Source organism: Borostomias antarcticus, assembly GCF_949987555.1.
Source record: "Borostomias antarcticus genome assembly, chromosome: 15".
NCBI classification, from domain to species: Eukaryota; Metazoa; Chordata; class Actinopteri; order Stomiiformes; family Stomiidae; genus Borostomias; species Borostomias antarcticus.
Genome location: NC_140248.1, coordinates 9,977,194 through 9,996,632, shown reverse-complemented (window position 1 = coordinate 9,996,632; position 19,439 = coordinate 9,977,194). Strand labels below are relative to the sequence as shown.

The 19,439-nt window shown below is 41.6% G+C and overlaps 1 protein-coding gene across 1 annotated transcript; it reads right to left on the bottom strand.

Moving 5' to 3' along the window:
• Positions 1 to 1,486: 1,486 nt before the first annotated feature.
• Positions 1,487 to 11,053, bottom strand: dgat2 (diacylglycerol O-acyltransferase 2). The gene is made up of 8 exons (XM_084450516.1): positions 10,899 to 11,053; positions 9,096 to 9,224; positions 8,604 to 8,711; positions 8,415 to 8,485; positions 5,347 to 5,551; positions 4,713 to 4,887; positions 3,859 to 4,061; positions 1,487 to 3,252 (listed from the first exon to the last, which is right to left on the bottom strand). Exons 1-8 carry the CDS (start codon positions 10,936 to 10,938, stop codon positions 3,098 to 3,100), a joined length of 1,086 nt encoding a protein of 361 aa, XP_084306642.1. The 5' UTR covers positions 10,939 to 11,053; the 3' UTR covers positions 1,487 to 3,097.
• Positions 11,054 to 19,439: the final 8,386 nt, after the last annotated feature.

Genomic DNA, 19,439 nt, shown 5'->3' with positions numbered 1-19,439 from the left:
TCCAGAAACCCAAGCTTGTAAAGATTTCTATTCGCTGCCTGTGCAAGAAATGTGTACAGAGGAAAATGGAAGAAAATGGAAAAGTAAACGCTCTAGCTAACTGGTAGCTGTCAGATAGCTAGCTTCGCGACATAAACAAAGTAGGACTTCCTCAGGAAGGAAAAATCCGTCTCCCTCAGAGATGAGCTCCGGTAGATTGCTGATTGGCCAATCTTCGCGTCGGTTACATAAAGGCGTGACTTTGTAAAGGATGGTCATGTCGCTATTGGTCAGATTCCGTGTCAACATAAAGGGACGGCGCGACAGCGGTCGTTCATGATTTTTTTTTAAATCAGGAAAATATGAGGAAGTTACGTGAGTAGCGTGACCATGAGCGTGACCTGCTGGTGACCGTGCGTACAGTCTTTCGAGACTAGTGGTGCTTCAAATAGGGAGGGAAGTGAAAACATGCGCCCCTAGCGGATTTGTTCCTATCGGAGAGGAGTTTCAATGTGAACTCCCATAGACCGAATTTCTAATATTTACTACGAAGCCATTTCGGTGAAGTTATCAGAACTTGTGAGTGTTTTTACATTAATAATGTACCAACTGTGAGAATTTCAAACAGTATTTCGCCTTCTTTCAAATTTTCTAAATTGCTCCATTCCTCCAGTCAAAGTCAATGGATTTTAAGAAAAATATGTTCATAATTCGGATTGTGATTGAAAATCAACTATGATCACCAGAATCAATAAAGTTTGTCTCCAAGTATTTGCCGTTTAAGGCATTCTACTAACTTTTCGGTGGCGACCAAGATATAATTTTTCAAAAGACGTGTCTATGAGAAATCCCATTCATTCTCTCGGCATTAGGAAGGCTACCACTAGGGGGCGATGAGATTACTTTCCCTCCCTATTAGGAACGCTACCACTAGGGGGCGATGAGATTACTTTCCCTCCCTATAATCGAATATTCAGCCACAATTTTGCCGTTTATTATATTTTTAGTGTAAATATATTCTTCTTAGTTATAGACAAAACAAACTTTTATTAACTGACAAAAAAATTAAATCAACTGACAATACTATTCACACTGCGGCCTACAAAGTTGTTCTTGAATGACAGATAAGATAGATAAATGATTGGGCTCGTGTTGTCTCTGTAGTAGGCCTATGATCTAACCGCACTCATCGAGCCAAACTTGAGCCCAAACCTTATACTGTAGCTCGCTCCAGAATCTCTGGTGGTCTTATTGTCTAAGAGGTAGAAAAATAAATATTTGCACTGTTCAGAACAGTACTTCACTTAGTTATCTGAGCATGTTGTTTGGAAATCTGACTGCATTCATTTTTCTTGAGTATGTTGAAGGATGAAATGCCAAACTGTAATGTGTTTATTTTTTAATTTAACATTTATTTTACCAAGGGAGCCCAATGAGACAGGGTCTATTTGCAATTGTGCCCTGGTTACAAATCAACGTGCCAGTGTGTAAATAAGGAAACAAAATACACTATGTACATGGTTTATTCTCAAAACATACAAAAGTTTAATTTAACAATGATGCTATTCACAACATAAAGGCCTTGCTGTGTTTTTTTTTATTGCACATGAATTAGAGACTGAGATGTACAGGCTACAATGCTTTTTCCAGGCTACAATGCTTTTTCTCAAGTCACATGAAGAGGAATACCTCTACAGCACTTTTAGTTTTCAAGGCACTAGGCCACAATATTAAACAAATGTTTTTTCATCTTGCATACAATAGCCTAATCATTGCCAGGGTGGTTTAGGCCTACACTTGATATTTCCGATGACAAAACACTGTTTGGCGAATTCAAGGTTAACATTCTTGTGTGAATTCAAATATTTGATAGCAACACCTTTATACAGCTTACATTTGCCCAAAACTCAAACTTCAAATAAGGTACATGCTTTGTGATGGTTTTCTATTAAATTATCTCATTCATTCATCCATCAAGAGTCTGACCTTTTAAAGAGCCAGACAGCATCCTGTAGGCCTATTCCATGTCATCCTAATCTTCAAATTCGCAATATTCAACCAGCTCATTCCCTGAACTACTGTACAGTACATTGGGCCTCAAGGCACCTTTTTGGAGCCCAGTCAATTCATTCACTCTCTGGTTAGAGACACAGAGAGGACGGCAGGTTAAATAACAATCAAAAGCATCACAGATTGCCTTTTGAATTGGCTAGCGTTCTGTCTTTTGAATTTGCTATCTTTCTGTCTTTTGAATTGGCTATCTTTCTTTCTTTAGAATTGGCTATTGTGGTCAACAAGCTTACTCGGCAGAGGACTATTAAAGGCACAGTCACTTTTTAGACAAAGACTTCAGTGAGTCATCACATATACAAAAATTGCATAGGTCATTTTCATTGGGGAAAAGCATCAGTTTCGCCATGGAATGCCTTTCCTCTCCACAAAATACAATTAATACTTAGTGGCATCATACAATTATATTTTGATATATTGTATGCTTTTGGAAGGGGAGGTCAGGGGTTCACTAACAGGTCTTTGGCTTCATCAACCAGTATTTACCCATTGGTAAGGCAATACCTTGCAACTGCATTGTTTGTGCATGAAGCAAGAAAAAGAAGGGATTCTAGGTTTAGTAAAGGGATATTGACTTTGCTTCTTGTTGAATGTTGGTTGAAGTGTCAACTCATAGTGCCATCTAGTGGAACTTCTACTCCTATTTCACATGACAGTGCCTGATTGTACAACAACATAGCCCAAACAACACACCCTCAGATCTGCTGTCATGAGAAACAACATAGCCCAAACAACACACCCTCATATCTGCTGTCATGAGAAACAACTATGGATGGGTTTTAGTTTGAGACTTGCCATGGACAGAGGCACGGCCCGATACAAGGACAGATACTGTAAGGTTATTCTGTAAGGCCTCCTAAACCTACCGATTCACCCTGAGAGGAGGAACTTAAGTCTTGTGTACAGGATGAGAGTGTGGGTTTATACACAAATGTGTAGAGATTCAAGTTCAGTGATGGATCAGAGCCAGGCACGAGAGTGTAGGGGCGGGTTTGAAGCAGCAGCCACAGTGCTCTCAGTTCAGAGGGTCCCAGAGTCCCTCTCTCTCTCATTGAACATGCAGGATGTCCGTCTCCTTCAGGCCGAAGCGGGTCTTGTACTTATCAAAGAGGCTTTGGAGGGATTTGATGTACATGGAATGATAAAGATCTATCATGTCCTGAGTAGGGTCCGTAACCTTTGGCACTGTGATTGGCTCACCAACTAAAAAAAAATAAAAAAATAAAAAAATATTAGTAACAGTCGTACAGTATATCAATAGTTTGATGGGCACTAGAACATTAAACATTAATAAGTAGTGGATGTCGGGGGTCGGTAAATATTGACTGTGGATGGTTCTGTTAACTAAAGATGAACAAGTGAATGACCTTGAACTGCTTGCTGATAACATGCCAGATATAACCTTTGAACAATAGTGAAATAAATCATTCATTTAAAGATTGAAATAACTTCATCAATCACTGATTTTATTTACCACTAGATGGCAGTAAGAGACTTGTTTACAAATAAAAGGTTAAAACGCATACAGTACAGTATATAGCCTATCTTTAAGGCACAGGCCAGCTATTGACAACACAGGCAAAAAAAGCTGGAATAAAACCAGACATGGCGACCCGTAGGGATGAGACATTGAAGTAGAACGCTATTAGGACACTATGGCTCAATCTGATATCAGGTTGTTTTAATTAGTTTTGACAATGTGAATAAAATCAATGATTGTAGCTTTAAGTAAAATATGTACAGCTTATCTGAGGTTTTATATCCTTGTAAAAAAATAAATAAAAAAAGTAACCCAAAGGTTTTACTCACCGACGGTGATGATGGGCTTACAGTAAGGCACCATTCCCCAGCTGTCTGCTGAGAAGAGGCCACAGCCATGGAACAGACAGGGAGCAAAGCCCAGCAGCTTCTGGAGCTTCCTCTGGGCTAGTCTCCACCAAGTCCCCTCCTCGAAGATCACCTGCTTGTACACATCGTTCTCCCCAAACGAGTACACTGGCACCAGATCAGACCTGAGGGAGAGAGCAGGTTAGCATCATCCTCCTCAAGTTACTTGAAGGGTTTAATGTGTTACAGTAGCTTTGTTCTGAATGGTTAGCCATTTGGTTGTTTCACATGTTTACATTTGTTTACATCAGTCATGAAAAAAACATTTCCAGAACGAAGTGACCCAAATTTCCCAGTAGCCACTGCACTTAAGATACAGTACTTCATCAGATTTGTTATGAATGTGGGCCTACATAACAGCATTTTAAGCTCTAAGGTCTAAGCCTATTTAGACGTTACAACCAGAGTATCTATAATCCATGACTAGACTTAATTTATGTATGAACTAGGCTTGGGGTCTCTGAAAAATGTCAAATGTAATCAGTGTAATTGTAAAATGTCCCCCACTGGATCTGGGAGTGATACTCCAGTTATAGTGCTACATAGAGAACTAGTCAGTTCACACTAGTTTGCTGGGACTTAATCTGAGCACGTCCCTTGGCCTTTGTTCTGTGTTTTTGTATGCCAGGAGGAGCACAGCCACATGGATCAGTTACTACACGTGCAGTCAGGATTTGCCAAATCACATGGTGTGTCAATTTGTGCTCATTTGTACCATGTACACTGATTAGCTATGTGGGGGAGGTGTGTGTGGTTGGGACATATGTTAATCTCACCCTTGCTGGAGGGCCAGTTTCACAAATCCCTTTCGTTTTTTCAGGGTAACACAATTCATGCCTGGCGCACAGTCCAGAGATTCTGCCGCGCCCCCAACAACAATGACCACTGCGTTTCCCGTTCCATTATTTGAGAGGAGGTAGTCAATGGAGTTCCTGTTCACTGGGCAGATACCTGAGATATAGGAAAGGAGGATGGAGTTAGGATCATCAATTAGGCTATACACAAATCCAACAAACAATGTGGTAGGCAGTAATGTACATTGTCAATATGTCTCAATCTTTATGATTATTCTAATTCTTTACAGTATATGGACATTGAAATCACAGTAGACATAACAATTACTATCTAAGGTAAAAGTGGAAAATGAGTAGAGTACTGTGCATACAACATTGTGGATGTTTAAAAAGGAGATTAAAAAGACCAGATTTAGACCACAGTTCCTTACAGCAAGCAAGATCAGCAAATACAGGTAGGCAGACAGGGATTATGTTAGAGCTGTGCAATAGGACAAAGCTCAAGAGTACTCTAAAAGATTAGCCTCGGTAGATACAGTTCTGTTATCAGTAGCCTATCTTTCAGAGTACCAATGAGGCCTCCGTATATAGAACAGAACCCATCAACCCTCCTCACCTCCAGACATCAGATAGTCTCTCAGCACTGGCAGCCTGAAGTTTCCTGCCAGGGTGGCCAAGGAGGGCTTGATGCCCGGGAACTTCTTGGAGAAACCCGTGGCCTCAGTCCCAAAGTTACAGAAGGCTCCAAAACAAAAGATGCCGTGTGGGTGGTAGCCAAAGATGTAGTTACGGCTGGGCAGCAGGTTGTGGGTCTTAATGAGCTGAAAGATACAGTCGGAAGACAGAGAGAGACAAATGTGTGAACATTTTGATTCAGGGGTATATGAACATAATGTCGATTGGAGGTTGAACTTTTCTGTACTTTGATGCTGGGCATCGTTCCCCTGTTGCAACTTGTAATGTTGGTTGATTATACCGGCTCCAGTCCATTCTCAAATGCATTAAATGCCTATACTAAATCTTTGAGAGATCTGTCAGGCAATTTCAGGAGATAAATATATGATAGCACATGAGTGTCATTTACAAGGCCCTTGTCCCCCCACGATGCCCAAAAGGCAATCATGCACTATGGTAAACAAGCATTAAATTATAGTCTGTTTGACCTCAAAACCCATATCTTCTTAGAACTATCAGTCTATCCAAAATATGACCTACTACCTTTCTTTATGTATTTTAAATTACAGCCATAAAATAATAACAGGTCATAAGGTCCTACTTAGTGCCATAGGTCCTTCCTACCAGCTGCAATCAGGCTGTTCAATGCATCCCATGACTGGCTAGACACCCTGGACCTGAGCCAGCATGACAGTTTACATTTCAATTATTATTTATCATCATGGAATACTCTTTATTTGATTTGACACTGTATTGCACACTGTATTGTACAGCTTGAGATTATAAACTTTGTTGTGTAAATTTGGTATATTTTGCATATTTTTATATTCTGTGTACCTACTGTAATTAGTCCCTGATTGTGCCTTTATGTTGTCCTCACTGCTGTAACACAATTCCCCCCACGGATAAATAAAGTACCTACTCTACCTACCTACTGTACAGTATGTTCATCTTTCACCTGTCGCTATAAACAACAATTCTATTTATTCCGTAATACCGATTTCAATCCATTGTGTTTAGAAATATTGAACAGTTGTGGTGACAGAGGGTCTCCAGTGAAGCGAGTCACCCAATGACACACTTATGGAAGAAACTGAAAGGGAACACAAAGACGTGAGTGTAAACCAGCCTCCCATAGAGTAGCATTAGTCGAACTAGGCAGTTGCACAACCACATTAGCAGATTAGATCTCCAGGAGATTTACGGCAGGGTTCCCTCAGAGATGTTATGACTGATGTACAGGGATTACCATTTGGTGGGACTAATGTACTGTTGCCGGGTGCCAGTCAACTACTGTCCAGGCATACAATACAAGAAAGAGACATGGAGACTTGATGATTGCACTATGGATGCACGTGCGCGCACACCCTTGCGCTTACACACTCAGGCACGCACATCGTCCTTCCAAGCAGGCATCCAGGTCTAATGATGAAGGTGGGAGACGCTACATCACAGCCTGTAGGAGGGTGGATTACCCAGTAGTTCTGTGGTAGGAAGTGACATATAGCAATACCCCTCACTCAGACAAATAATGGTACCCAGCCTAACCAGTCTTATTAACAGCGGAGACTTTGCACTGTACTACAGACATCTTATCACGACAAGGTTATTCCCCCTTCAGTGACAGCTACCAGACCAATTAACAATGAGCTCATCAGGCCAACAATACAGACAAATACCAAACAGTGATCAAAGTACAAAACAGTAAGACAAGTCCAAGCTCCAGAGATAACTAGGACTCTTAAATCCACCAGTGTTGGTCATCTTGACTCAATTTATTGATAGGCAAGTTGGCCTTTCACCCTCATTCCACATAATGTGAAGAGGTCAGGACCCCTATCAGAAGTTATGTTTGCTTATCGAAGGTTTGAGTAAAATAGATAATGGGTGAATAATCCTACATAACATTTTGATATTACAGTGAGTGTGGATGGATTCACTCAGCAAAACTACTTGAGATGATGGAGTTAATATTGGCTAATTAATATTATGTGGCATTAGGGCCTACAAACACTCAGCTGAGAGAGAGAGAGAGAGAGAGAGAGAGAGAGAGAGAGAGAAAGAGGGAGAGAGAGAGGGGGGGGAGAGAGAGGGAGAGAGAGAGTGAGCATTTGACAAGACACTAGTGATCAAAGAAATCAACAAATACATACAGAAGTACTAGGTTGGAATGTGTTTTATTAACAAATAAAGTTTTGATATATTCCACAGAATCAGTACTGAACTAATGATATCAAATCACCTCATCATCTCAGTGCTAAACCTTGACTTCTATTACTGTGATTTCCTAAAAGAAGACAACATTTGATTTGACAAACTTTGATTTAAGGCTGGACTAGAAAACCAATACCATGTGCATGCATGTGTGTGTGTATGTGTGTGGAGGCGACTGTGTGTGTGTGTGTGTGTGTGTGTGTGTGTGTGTGTGTGTGTGTGTGTGTGTGTGTGTGTGTGTATATGTGTGTGTGTGTGTGTGTGTGTGTGTGTGTGTGTGTGTGCGTGTGTATGCGTGTGGTGAGTGTGTGTTTTGGGGGGGAGGTATTGGAACTGCATGAGAACCACACCCCAGGATAGAAACTCCAGCTCCAGGTGTGAAGGAGCAACAGTAGAATATCACCCACTCAGCACTGAGCATTCTCTCCTATCAGGCTGGACAAAGTCTCTACTAGCATCCACCTCCCACCATAATCAATAGGGGACAAGGAGCAGCCTGGAACCAACTGCTGATACTCCATCCATTCATTGATAACCTTATCTCCCTACAAGCCTGTGCTAGTTCCTGTACTATCAATGATAGTACCAATGACCCTTCATACTGTAGCTGTACCGCAGAAAAAAATACAGATGTTATCGTGTAGCTTTTGCACGGGCTGACAAGATACCGACCCCTTCATCCTTGTTTATGTACATACTTTCCCATAGAATATCAAGGTCCGGATACTTCATTCAATGTAACGAATCTCACTTTCTCACACGTGCGCACACACGCACGTACAGATTTTCACTCACCCTGACGGGGAAGTAGTCTCTGAAGTAAGACCACATGGTCCAGTTCCTCACCCAAGAGGACCTCCGGCCACCTGCGGAGAGTACATGTTGATGCATTGGATAAAAATGTATAAAGTTTCACTCACATCCACACACACCTGTGCACACGACATCCGACCGTGTTTGCTGTAACATCCTCAGGTGGCTTACCTTCTTTCGGTGTGTTCCAGTCGAATATGAGCCAGGTGGTGTACATGGCAGCGATGACCCAGCAGTCCGTGCAGAACATGTAGATCAACAGCACAGTGCAGGTTGTGCCTGGGGAGAAGGAAGAGAACGTGGGGGACAGGTATGAGCACCTCTGTAGGACACAACATGAGGAGGCCTGGTCACCAGCCACCCCACCACTGCTACTGCTAACCCAATCAGACCCAAGAGAGTAAGAGAGAGAGAGAGAGAGAGAGAGCGAGAGCGAGAGAGAGCGAGAGAGCGAGAGAGAGAGCGAGAGCAAGAGAAGCCTATAGGCTTGACCTGCTTATGAGAATCCCAGTACAATATATGCCAATGGGCCTATATTAACTAACTATGTCTTTGCCTCTAGTGACATCACACAGACAGAAAGAGGCAAACGCACCTTATTGTAAATTGTACCTGTATCCTGTACTATGTGACAAATAAACCCACTAGAACACACACACTCACCCAATACCAGGAAACTGATGACCCACTGCAGCACAGAGATGACTTGTAGATGTTTCTCCATCTTGGATCTGGAAGGCCAAGGAGCAGATGGCAAGTCCTGCAAGGCCGAGAGGATGCTGGAGCCGGTGCCTAGAGGACAGAGAGAGGGGTAGGGTAGTGACTGAAAATGACCCATTTTGTAAATTAACATCCATTTTCAAATAGATTAAGGCACAGTTACGCCCTCACATTCTGAGACAGTGCGCACAATATGAAGAAAATCAGACTGTAACAATCTCCTGAATCATTCCCGGTCTCTCATGTCTCTAAAATACACAGAAACACATTACAAACAAGTACTTAAGTACACTAGAGAGACTTAAGAGACCCTGAACAAACAACGTCTCCAAATCTCTGAGACATAGAGCTAATTTACAACACATCAACTCGACTCAACCAGCCACCACCTATCACTACACGACTGAGTCACTCACAGTCACCAAAATGGCCCCCTTACTCCCCAATAAAACCAGGACACAGTTTCACCAGGGTAAAGCTACATGGGAACAGCCAACACGATACCACACAGAATTAGTTCCTGAGGGGGACTTATGCTAATCAAGATCAATAACACTGGCTTGGCTGAGAAGATTCTCCCCACAGAGCCAGGTAATCCCATTTTTACGTCTCAAAATAACCCTGCGCCATGTTGTCAAAGACTACAGCAGCCACACAGAGCAGGAAGTCAACGTTGCTTAAGCCCCGCGTCAGGGGGAATCAGGCGGGACGGGATCAGCGCCAGAGGGTCCGGGTCAAGGCAGCAGCTACAAGGCTACTGTCTTTGGCTCATGCTGTATCTGCCCACTACTGGTTCACTCTCACTCCTGCTATGGCCCGAGCCAGAAAACACGCTCCAATTATGTCCACTGACAACCAGAGTCGGAACATCACTGTGATTTAACTAGCCTACACTGTGACAAACACACATGTAGTGACAGTATTGATGAGGTGTCTAAAGACAGCACTATTGAGAGACACTTGCACATGACCACGGAATGTTGTACATAGGACACACCACACTCATATATCACGCCGCACACACTCACATACACAGTACACACAATGTATATACACTGACCGCAGTACACTTTGTATATTGTTTATCTTATCTTGCACTGGTATTTTGTATTGCTCCTTGCACTGTCCTATCTTTGCACTGTCCTCCTCCCTGTACCCTGTCCAATGTTCTCTCCATGTTAGGCACCAGGCCCGAAAGCAAATTGCCAGTAGGCTACATAAACTAAAACGGCAAATTAAACCAAAAAAAATAATCTGATTCTAAGATGCAGCAGAATTGAAACAAATGTTATTATAAAACACAAAATGAACAATATCAAACACTGAACAAAATCAATATACTCAAATACAAGACGAGGTGATTAGTTTCAACAATATCTACATTCACATGATTTGTTCCACCATTTAATGACAAATACACTAGTCATATTACAGAAGGCTATGTGTATCTTGTTTTGTTTAATAAAATAAAGCGAAAGGAACCAGCACTTGACACGTTAGTGGGGGTATAATTAAAACTTTAGGACCAATAAATAGGCTCCTGGGGGCCGAACAGCATCTGGCCCCTGGTGGGAAAAAATAGCACATATTGACGGCGAAATTTATGTGTGGAAATTAATGTGTCGAATTTAACGCGTGATGGGTTTGTAGGTAGCGCTGGGTGGATCCAATTAATATGAAGCCACGGCGCAGGATGTCGGATGTTTGTATGCAAACTATTGCATTTCAATCCAAAATCGATCTTACCTTTAAGGACACCGGAGTAGGCAGCAAGTAAGGTCTTCATGACTGAGGTTTGTTAACGCAAGTGGCAAAACTCAGAAATACTTGCTGCACTAAAGTTGTTATACTCTACAGGTCCTCTGACATGACTGCGATGAACCGAATCACCGAGCGGACATTTAACCGGTAAGGGGAGGAGCAAATAACAAGTGCACGAAAGGAGGCGCTGGCTCTCCAAACGCGGTTGTAAAAAAAAAAAAAAAAAACCGAGGGAGATGTAAAATTGGGAAGTGCTTTCTTTGGACAGAGCCGAGCTGAAGGTACAGTCACCGCCGACGCTGTATTTATCGATTAGTGGACGGTCACGTGCAGGTCTGGCAGCGGCCAATGGTCATTCTTTCTCTGTTGGTGTTCTTACCATTTCTTTTCGGCCTATATTAAAATTCGAAAATAAAAACATTTTTGAATGAGCACCCTCCCATGAAAGGCTATTCTGTAAAGGACGCAAAGTAATTTGAATCAACACCGTGAGAATCTATTTATAATTTATTCATAAATAAATAAATTATAAATCAAATAAATCAAATAAAGTTGATAATAGCAGAAATTATACGCACACAGAAGGCAGAGATACAATGATTGGCACTGGATAAAAATGTAATTTTGGTGTCAGTTGCACCACACTGTAACTTTTTACCCAGACCCTCTGCTTCATCTCTGGCAACATTCCATTGTGTCCTTGATTGTTGCATTCATGCTTCAAGAGTTAGTTTACTGAGGGAGGGAAGAGTCCATCTAAAATGGGGCATCAGATATTGCAGGTGTGCACCTGATCGGATGCCAGTTATCTATTAGGGTTCAAAGAGCTAATCAATCAATTCAAACAAATTGCCTCAGTCTAAACAGATATTGCAGACATCAGATAGGCTCAGATCAGAATCAAAATTTGGCTGATCTACTGTACAGTCCTTGACCGGATCGTGTATTTGGAGAAATTCCCATTCTTGTATTGGCCTCAACTCATTACTGTCAGACCTGTTGATTGTCCCCCACATTGACTGTTGATTAGCCTATCCCCCGCTTTGGCTGTTGATTGCTGTTAATTGCATGAAGTCTTCTGTTGTGGCCTGGTGACTGTGCAGATGGCAGACTTTAATTGTGCAGCTACACTGTATTAATGACTCACGTGAGATGGTGTCTACACTAACTAAAGTCCCTCGGTGAATCCCTCGGTGCTCTGTTTTCTTTTGATAAGTGGGAAAAGTATGATTAGTTGAAGATAAGATATCCTGTCAAAAACACAGGGAAGGTACAGTTCAATAGATCTGCGTTGTTCTTAGTACTTTGCCCCATATGACATTCCTCTGATCCCTACCTGAAAAGGGTCAACAATGCTGTCCGGACCCTACAGTAACAGATGAATGAGAAACCACAACAACATTACCATCCTGATCTACAGTATCACAGCAGCTGATAAGAAGAACTGTCCAAAGAGCGAACCTTGATATGAAACATACTGTAAACACTATTCACTTCACCTCCTTGTTTCCAGTCTCGATGTGTTGCACCGTTGTCAGATTTAAAGAACTAGTTTGGTATTAGCATCATAAGCCCTGTTATTAAGTTATTTACGGTCATATACAAAGGTCTGTATAAACATGTTGATGAATTGAGCACTCTTGAGATAATATCTCAAGAGTGCACAAAAATAATATTATTAGTGCTCATTGCTCATGTCACAGCTAAGTACACAATTGATCTCTATGGGCATGGGGGCGTATACTGTATATATGCCTGTTGCACAAACATCACAATGCTGATCTTGGTTTGTTGTATGACTTTTTTTCACCCCTCAGTAGATTCATTGCACAGTATATTGGATAATATGCAGTGGTGCAAAGTAATTAAGTACCTACAGTATGAGGTACTACAGGTTCCCCTCAAGTGATGCAAGAGATACAACTGAATCTGAAGCAGAGACATACATCTCTATTTTGATGTTTCATAGATCTCACACTGATTTTCATCACTCTGAGAGTTATCACAGGAAACAAAAGATTGGATTCTATCTATGAAACTGAATCTCAATGTGTTTTATATTCTCTATCAGGGTATCCCCTGAATAAATAAAGGACAAATACATCTCAATGAAATCCTGATAAAATATTCTGCCTATTTGTGCTTCAGGTCATAGACAATTGACCTCTCTCAGACACAGACAATGTATTTAATTGATTCTATTCAATTACAGTTTATGTCTACAGCAAAGATAATGTCAGTTTATTAATGTTGTGTCATACTTTCAAAATAGAGCCTCAGAGTGTCATCAGCTGCTAGAAAATAACTTTCTCTGACATTGTCTATTTGCCATTCAGACAGGTCTGTTAGTCTGGTTCTGACAAGGATCTTCCAGGACATTGTCACACTCTCCTACCTCCATATCCACACCCCCTCCAACATTATTGACTTACAGTGCTTCGGGGTTGGCAGTACACAAACTTTCATGGCTTTTTCTGTTCTCTTTTTATCAATTTTGTGCTGTCGGTATCCTTTATCCTTTTCACTCTTGTCCAGTCTCTCTCTCGGTCTCTCTCTCTCTCTCTCTCTCTCTCTCTCTCTCATACACACATACTGTACATACTGTACAATCATGTCTCTCTGTCTCGTTCTGCGGTTGTGTTGAAAGTGTCTGGACACTGTCCACACTGATGTGAGGCTGTGTGCCAGTCTGCTGATGTAGAAATATGTCACCCTTGCCATTAGTCAAAAAATGATTTTGGCAAAGTGCACAGACAGTCTTATCAAAGCTGAACTGGATCCGAAAAGTAACTCCCCCTTATGAATCAAAAGAGAGGGGGAACCAGACTATTAGATTGATCCCTGTACGTTAGTGGTGTTAGTGGTGTGTGTGTCCGTCACACATGTACCAGAGCCCACCACCTGGGGGCGCTCGCCAAAATTATTTTTCCCATTGCGAAGTACATTTTGCTTTGTGCATAAACTATGCTTGGCCTCTCAGTAAAAGTATAGTCTACTATACTTAGGAGCCTGTCTACTTTCTAAATCCACAAAGTTCAGAGGTGTTTGTACAGTAGGTCTTTTAGTGCTTGAAAAATGAATTGTTCACAGGGAGTGTTACCAGTTGCCTGGATTTGTTTGCACTACTATATGGAGACATTTATACAGGGGAGTAGGGGTGTGACGATACACTCAGCTCACAATATGATATGATACACGGTATTGGGTTCACGATATCGATACGATATAACAATATTTTTAACTAGAAAGGGTGCTCAGAGAGCACAGGGCTCCGCCCATTAATGCATTTTGTTGGTGTAATTGAGTTGAAATGGTTAAACTCACTCCTCAGTATAAATATAACACACTTGCACCATTGAAGAGTAAGCTTTTTGGTGGTGTAACTGATTGTGGTGTTCATGAGAGGTGGTCATGTATGAACACAACTGAACATATATTGTGTACTTGTGTAATATTTTCAGTCAGCCGTTATAGACAATAACAGAAGATTTAAGTTACAAAACTACAGTATATACAGAAATTAAGTCCAGTTTTCATTCCTCTGGGGGGTATAAAAGGACGGGCACTAGCCCAGTGTCCATGCCTCTGGGAGGGGTAGAGGGTCACTAGCCCAGTGTCCATGTCTCTGGGAGGGGTAGAGGGTCACTAGCCCAGTGTCCATGCCTCTGGGAGGGGTAGAGGGTCACTAGCCCAGTGTCCATGTCTCTGGGAGGGGTAGAGGGTCACTAGCCCAGTGTCCATGCCTCTGGGAGGGGTAGAGGGTCACTAGCCCAGTGTCCATGTCTCTGGGAGGGGTAGAGGGTCACTAGCCCAGTGTACATGTCTCTGGGAGGGGTAGAGGGTCACTAGCCCAGTGTCCATGTCTCTGGGAGGGGTAGAGGGTCACTAGCCCAGTGTCCATGTCTCTGGGAGGGGTAGAGGGTCACTAGCCCAGTGTCCATGTCTCTGGGAGGGGTAGAGGGTCACTAGCCCAGTGTCCATGTCTCTGGGAGGGGTAGAGGGTCACTAGCCCAGTGTCCATGTCTCTGGGAGGGGTAGAGGGTCACTAGCCCAGTGTCCATGTCTCTGGGAGGGGTAGAGGGTCACTAGCCCAGTGTCCATGTCTCTGGGAGGGGTAGAGGGTCACTAGCCCAGTGTCCATGTCTCTGGGAGGGGTAGAGGGTCACTAGCCCAGTGTCCATGTCTCTGGGAGGGGTAGAGGGTCATTAGCCCAGTGTCCATGTCTCTGGAAGGGGTAGAGGGTCATTAGCCCAGTGTCCATGTCTCTGGGATGGTTTCTAAGTTGGCTTATGCTACACCCCTCCATCAAGATTTCGTGAAAATTGTTCTGGTAGTTTTTGTGTAATCCTCAGATATTATTTTGTTTTACATGCATAGAAACATAAGATAATATGGGTTGCTTAAACCGCAAATAAATAAAGTTGCTATCTAACATGATCTAAAGCTGACTTGATTCCTCATTGTAACAAAGAGCCAACGTTCTCTAAAGAAAAATCAACATCTTCCTCGCGGCTCGAACCCGCAATAAAAATTCAAAAAAATTAATGAGACTAATGCCTTAACTGCTCGGCCACCAGGCAATGTGTAAGCTTAAAAGAAGAAAGAAAGACTAGAAAGCATTCTCAGAGCACAGGTTTCCACGCATGAATGTGTAAGTTGATAAAAAATGTATAGATAAAGCAGCACGGTTTGACTGTCCCTATCTTTTTTCATATGAGTGCATTTAGTAGAAAATAGTTTGTGGGATGTTTCAATCGCTCTGGTAGTTTTTGTATAATCCTGCTATGTGACAGATAATAAAAAAAATGTCATTTGCTTCAACACTCAAATTAAAAAGAACACATAGTTAGTGAAACCTGACACTCAAGGGGCAAAACCTCAGCCCAGATGTGCAGGTAGCTTATGATTTATATGTAGGCTAATACCACAGGATCCAGGCTAAGAAAATGTTCCTAATACAGTGTTTATCTGATTTGTTTTTCTTGAGTCAGATATGATTTTGTTTTACATGCATAGAAACATAAGACAATAGTGGGCGTAAACAGAAAAAAAAAAAAGTTGATATCAAAAGCTGAACCTGGGAATCGAACGCAGGATGACATATTGCTAGACTGGTATGTACCGCTCGGCCACCGGCGGTATAGGAAATCCTGCAGAGAAGTAAATATAAAGAGTAGGAGTCGGTCCAAGTATGGCAAATGTTTTTTTTCTTTTAATTTGTGTATCCGCCCAGTGATTTTGATCTGCACCAAAATGTAATGTGTTTTAACTTGGCCCATACTACACCCCTCCACCGAGTTTCATGAAAATCGCTCTGGTAGATTTTGTATAATCCTGTTATGTGACCGAACGAACGAACAAATGAACCAACGAACAAAAGAAATAACACAACCGAAAATATACCCTCCACCAGCGGCCACTGGGCGGAGCCAATAAAAAAAAATCCTGATAACACATTTTGAGTTATATACACCAATGGAAAGAGGAGCTTTCCAATGGTACCAATATTATTTCTCAAGCAAGTTATGGCTGATTACATATCCAAAGGCACCAAAGCATGTTTTTGAGAAAAATGCAATTAAAGTTTGCTGTCAATTTTGTCACACTTATTCAGTGTACAGTATCCACACCACACACAACTTACAAGAACATACCACACATAATTACAGTATTAATAATGTTCAGCCATGATGACAATATTTTTCCTCTCTTACTTTCTCTCACACATGCATGTGCATGCCAACACAGACACACACACACACACACATACACACACCTCATTGTATGTGCAGTACAGTATATGAAATGTATAGCCATGTGTAAATGTATAGTTGTGCAATATATAGTTGTGCACGTTCATTTGCACATGTACACACACAAGCATGTGCACGCACATGCACACTTTTGGAAGGGGGGAGGATTTGTAAAATTAACATTTACATTATCACAAATAAATACATAATTAAATGCACACAGTAAAGTGATACTAATGATGGCTTGGGTCTGTGTGCTTGTGGGCTTTTCTGACACTCCAACTCGTGTATCGTTCCTGGATGGCAAGAGGCTCACATCCACAGATGCGCTGGGCTGTCCTCACCACCTTCTGCAGTGTGTTGCTGTTGAGGACAGTGCAGTTCCCATACCACGCTGTGCTGTTCCCAGTCATGATGCTCTCTAGATAGCCTACGGTGACTACAGATCTTGGTATAAACTGGTATTGATCTCTCACCACTCTCTTCTCTCTCTGCCATCCTCCTCCCCCCACCCTTCCCCTAAAATAGTCAACAATGTATCAATCAGATGCCATGTCATGCCTACTGTATTCAAGGTTTGAATGCTCCACATAGTAGACCAAGAAAGAATGAGTAGGTTTTGTTTTTTGATATGACAATATGAGTCTGTTATGATGCATTTCAGTGTGAGTTATGTTGTATAACTGATGTTGTGTTAACTTAAGTATCACTTTCTAATCTCTGGTCTTTACTGTATTTCCCCATTATCATGGAACACTCGCCTCTATTAACATTCTCTTACTCTGTGAGTGAAATTGTGAGATTTTGTAATACTGTGAAGCTTTCATTTCGTTTGATAGTTCAAATCAAATCAAAGCTTTATTTGTATAGCGCATTTCATACCCAGAGGCAACACAATGCGCTTTACAGAGAACAAGGGAGGTGGGCATACGACCCACCCCTACATAGGGAAGCAAAAAAAACAGTAATCACCCAGGGGCCAGATAAGTGAGCTGTAAAAATTATGATTAAAGTATGATTAGTTGAAGATAAGATATCCTGTCAAAAACACAGGGAAGGTACAGTCCAGAAGTCTGCGTTGTTCTTAGTACTTTGCCCCATATGACATTCCTCTGATCCCTACCTGAAAAGGGTCAACAATGCTGTCTGGACCCTACAGTAACAGATGAATGAGAAACCACAACAACATTACCATCCTGATCTACAGTATCACAGCAGCTGATAAGAAGCACTGTCCAAAGAACGAACCTTGATATGAAACATACTGTAAACACTATTCACTTCACCTCCTTGTTTCCAGCCTAGATGTGTTGCACCGTTGTCAGATTTAAAGAACTAGTTTGGTATAAGCATCATAAGCCCTGTTATTAAGTTATTTACGGTCATATACAAAGGTCTGTATGAACATGTTGATGAATTGTGCACTCTTGAGATAATATTGCTCATTGCGCATTGTGTTGCCTCTGTGTATGAAATGTGCTATACAAATAAAGTTTGATTTGATTTGATGTCACAGCTACAGTACTGTAAGTACACAATTGATCTCTATGGGCTTATACAGTACAGTATATGTCTGCTCACACCTCAGTAGATTGATTGTACAGTATATTGGAGAATATGCTGTGATGTACAGTTATCAAGTACCTATGAGATACTACAGGTTCCCCTCAAGTGATGCAAGAGATTCAACTGAATCTGAAGCAGAGACATACATCTCTACTTTGATGTTTCATAGATCTCTCACTGATTTTCATCACTCTGAGAGTTATCCCAGGAAACAAACGATTGGATTCTATCTATGAAACTGAATTCCAATGGGATTTATATTGTATGTATTGGATGTATATTGTCCCAAAGGGATTCCCCTGATTAAATAAAGGACAAATACGTCTCACTGAAATCCTGACAAAATACTCTGCCTATTTATGCTTCAGGTCATCTCAGATACAGACAATGTATATCATTGGCCCCATTCAATTACAGTTTATGTCTACAGCAAAGATAATGTCAGTTTATTAATGTTGTGTCATACTTTCAAAATAGAGCCTCAGAGTGTCATCAGCTGCTAGAAAATAACTTTCTCTGACATTGTCTATTTGCCATTCAGACAGGTCTGCTAGTCTGGTTCTGACAAGGGTCTTCCAGGACATTGTCACACTCTCCTCACCTCCATATCCACACCCCCTCCAACATTATTGACTTACAGTGCTTCGGGGTTAGCAGTGCACAATCTTTCATTGCTTTTTATCAGTTCCATGCTCTATTTTATCAATTTCATGCTGACTGTATCCTTTATCCTTTTCACTCTTGTCCAGTCTCTCTCTCTCTTTCTCTTTCTCTCTCTCTCTTTCATACACACACACTCCTGTACATACAATCCTCTCCATCACTGTCTCTCCCTCTCTCTCTCTCTCTCTCTCTCTCATACAGACATACTGTACTGTAGATACAGTCCTGTCTCTCTGTCTCTTTCTCCTCTGTCCTGGACAGCTGGATCCCGCTGTGTTGAAAGTGCCTGGACACTGTCCACACTGATGTAAGGCTGTGTGCCAGTCTGCTGATGTGGAAATATGTCACCCTTGCCATTTAGTCATAAAAATGGTTTTGGCAAAGTGCACAGACAGTCTTATCAAAGGAGAACCAGATCCAAGAAGTAACTCCCCCTTATAAATCAACTCTTGAGTTTCATGGTTTCAACTAATGAGACAAACACATTAACACATTTGCTGACAGTTATTATTAGTATACTGTAACAAATTCCCACTGAGATTAA

Excerpts from the sequence above, each read along its gene's own strand:
- dgat2 (XM_084450516.1), bottom strand. The coding sequence starts at position 10,938 with ATGAAGACCTTACTTGCTGCCTACTCCGGTGTCCTTAAAG. Across the intron at positions 9,225-10,898 it reads CTACTCCGGTGTCCTTAAAG|GCACCGGCTCCAGCATCCTC; the intron begins GTAAGATCGATT and ends TCTGTCCTCTAG. Across the intron at positions 3,253-3,858 it reads TAAGCCCATCATCACCGTCG|TTGGTGAGCCAATCACAGTG; the intron begins GTGAGTAAAACC and ends ATTTTTTTTTAG.